The sequence below is a fragment of the Cornus florida genome, unplaced genomic scaffold (genome assembly GCF_030987335.1).
Source record: "Cornus florida cultivar Cherokee Brave unplaced genomic scaffold, ASM3098733v1 CherokeeBrave_3.0.0_Hap2_scaffold_130, whole genome shotgun sequence".
NCBI classification, from domain to species: Eukaryota; Viridiplantae; Streptophyta; class Magnoliopsida; order Cornales; family Cornaceae; genus Cornus; species Cornus florida.
The window spans coordinates 21,892-24,612 of NW_026775617.1; the positions used below are offsets into that span (position 1 = coordinate 21,892).

The window sequence follows — 2,721 nt, forward strand, 5'->3', positions numbered from 1 at the left end:
ATCAATAAATGACATAGAGATGTGAGAGTTTTATTTATTTTTTCTGACATGTAATTGACCGACATTTGCAATGTGTCCTACTATTTCTCTCTTCAGAACTTCAAAAGTGGGCCACCACTTTGACACGTCAATTTAATTTCCGTGCACTTATTTACAACAGACAAATGACAATTATGACACACCATATCTATTTCATCAAACAGTTAGCAAACAGTTGCAATCATGGGTTTTTTCATGACATTTTTTATAACTTGGTAGGTTTGTTTTGTGTCTATTAAGGGATACACGTCCCTCATTTTTAAAAGATAGTAGTCGGCCTTTTCTTTTTGACTTTTCTAAAAATAATTGTTCCATTAAAAAAAGTCACAAGTAAGATAAATGTGTTTATGAGAGGCTATTAATATGTGAGAAAAAAAAGTTTACTCTGAAAGTAAGACTATTAATATGTGAGGAAGGCAGTCTGAACTACAAAATGTAGTGTCCGGCATCATTACTGCTACTCTCTCCGTTTTAAAAATTAGTAGACCTCTCTCAAAAGCCAAGTCTTCCAAATTACACGGTAAAGGTATGCACTCTCCTCTCCACTCTCTTGTTTCATTATTCTGCAGATTTAGGGACAGGGATATGTATGTGTGTAGTGTGTAATCTGTAGATACATACATACATATATATATATATATATATATATATATATCAATTTTGATGTTGAGGAACAGAGGAATCTAGAAAGTAGAAACTAAAATTGATCCCTTAAACTGAAGAATGTTCCAGTTTCTCTTAAAATTGATCCCTAAAATTGCCTTGACAAGATAGCAACACACTTTCAATCTAATATCCATGATAATCTTAGACACATAGGATAACTCAGTTAAGAAAAAGATATATGTTTTCAAAAAATTGTCTTTTATAGTTTTTTGAAAATAATTTCTTTATTTATAAGTTGTTGACTGTTTTATGAGCGACAAACTAAGCATATCCTTAATTTTTACTTAGTTGGGGATTCTTTTGGCCATTTTTGTGCAAAATGGATGGCATTTTTAAGTGGTTCCAATATGTATGCAGGATTTGGCCAAATATCAACACTTGCTATAGTTTGAGCTTTTCGTTGGAGTTATGAATGTACAAGTGTGTGTGTATATATATATATATAGTTTTTCATATGCTATGTATAAGTTAATTTTAAATGCCCTTTCTTAATTTAAGCATGTTTTGTAAATGGTTCCAATCATTTAAATAAGGCAGTGCTTTTTGTGATGAGTGATGTATGAATTGCAGGATCTTCCCCTTTTGAAATTACAGTAACTTGCAAAGGAGTGTGCACTTTGTAAAAGGATCGTTGCGCTCACGCACCATTCATACATGGGAAACAAAGCCTTTCACATAGTTATGTACCCATGGTTTGCCTTGGGTCACCTCACTGCCCATCTTCATATCTCCAACAAACTTGCCGAGAGAGGCTACAAAATCTCTTTCTTCATACCCAACAATACACAACCTAAATTAGAGCATTTCAATCTCCATCCAGACCTCATCAACTTCATCTCTGTCAATGTTCCACACGTGGATGGCCTCCCTCCCGGCGCTGAAACAACTGCAGATGTCCCATATTCCATGCAGTCTCTAATCATGGCAGCCATGGATCTCACAAAACCCACCATTGAAGCTTTTCTTAAAGACCTCAAACCTAATTTTGTTTTCTTTGATTTTGCTCATTGGTTACCAGCATTGGCTCGCCCTTTAGGCATTAAGTGCATACATTATTGCATCATAAGCCCTGCAACTATTGGTTACCTGTTAAGCCCGGCACGAAGACTAAGTGAAAAACATTTGAATCCACCTGATTTAATGGAGCCTCCACTTGGTTTTCCACTTTCATCTATCAAGCTAAGTGCCCACGAAGCTCGTGAACTAAGCAATGCATCTGTAAAAGAGTATGGTATAGGCGTGTCCTTCACACAACGTCTTTTAACCTCATTCACTGAATGTGATGCCATTTGTTTTAAAAGTTGTAATGAGATTGAAGGTCCTTACAGTGATTACCTTGAAAACCAGTTCAAGAAGCCGGTGATATTGGCCGGGCCGGTTGTGCCAGAGCAGCCAACTTCAACCCTAGAAGAGCAATGGGCAAAGTGGCTGGACAATTTCAAAGCTAAAACTGTCATTTTCTGTGCATTTGGAAGTGAGTGTGTGCTTAAAAGCGATCAGTTTCAAGAACTGGTTTTGGGTTTGGAGTTGACAGGTATGCCCTTTTTTGCTGCCCTGAAACCCCCTGTCGGGGCTCAAACGATTGAATCGGCTTTGCCCGAAGGGTTTCAGAGGCGGACTGAAGAGAGAGGAGTGGTTCATGGAGGTTGGGTTCAGCAACAGTTGATATTGGGACACCCTTCAGTGGGGTGCTTTGTGACCCACTGTGGTTCGGGTTCGTTGTCGGAAGCTATGGTGAATGATTGCCAATTAGTGCTAATGCCACATGTGGGTGATCAAATTATCAATGCAAGATTGATGGGTGGGGATTTGAAAGTTGGAGTGGAGGTTGAGAAGGGTGAAGAGGATGGTAATTTTACTAGGGAGGGTGTGTGCAAGGCAATAAGGTCGGTAATGGAGGTTGATGGTGAAGTGGGGAAGGAGGTAATGGTTAATCATGCTAAATGGAAGGAGTTCTTGTTAAGCAAGGGGCTTGAGAGCTCTTATATGGATAGTTTTATTCAGAAATTGCATGGT

General features: G+C 38.3%; 1 protein-coding gene across 1 annotated transcript in view; it reads left to right on the forward strand.

Annotated features, from left to right (window-relative positions):
* Positions 1-411: 411 nt before the first annotated feature.
* LOC132288605 (cyanidin 3-O-galactoside 2''-O-xylosyltransferase FGGT1-like) overlaps positions 412-2,721 on the forward strand; it is a 4,478-nt gene continuing 2,168 nt past the window's right edge. The window contains exons 1-2 of the mRNA XM_059789869.1: positions 412-565; positions 1,276-2,719. Of these exons, the coding sequence (XP_059645852.1) occupies positions 1,360-2,719 (1,360 nt within the window). The 5' untranslated portion in view covers positions 412-565; positions 1,276-1,359. The remainder of the gene's footprint in view (positions 566-1,275; positions 2,720-2,721) is intronic.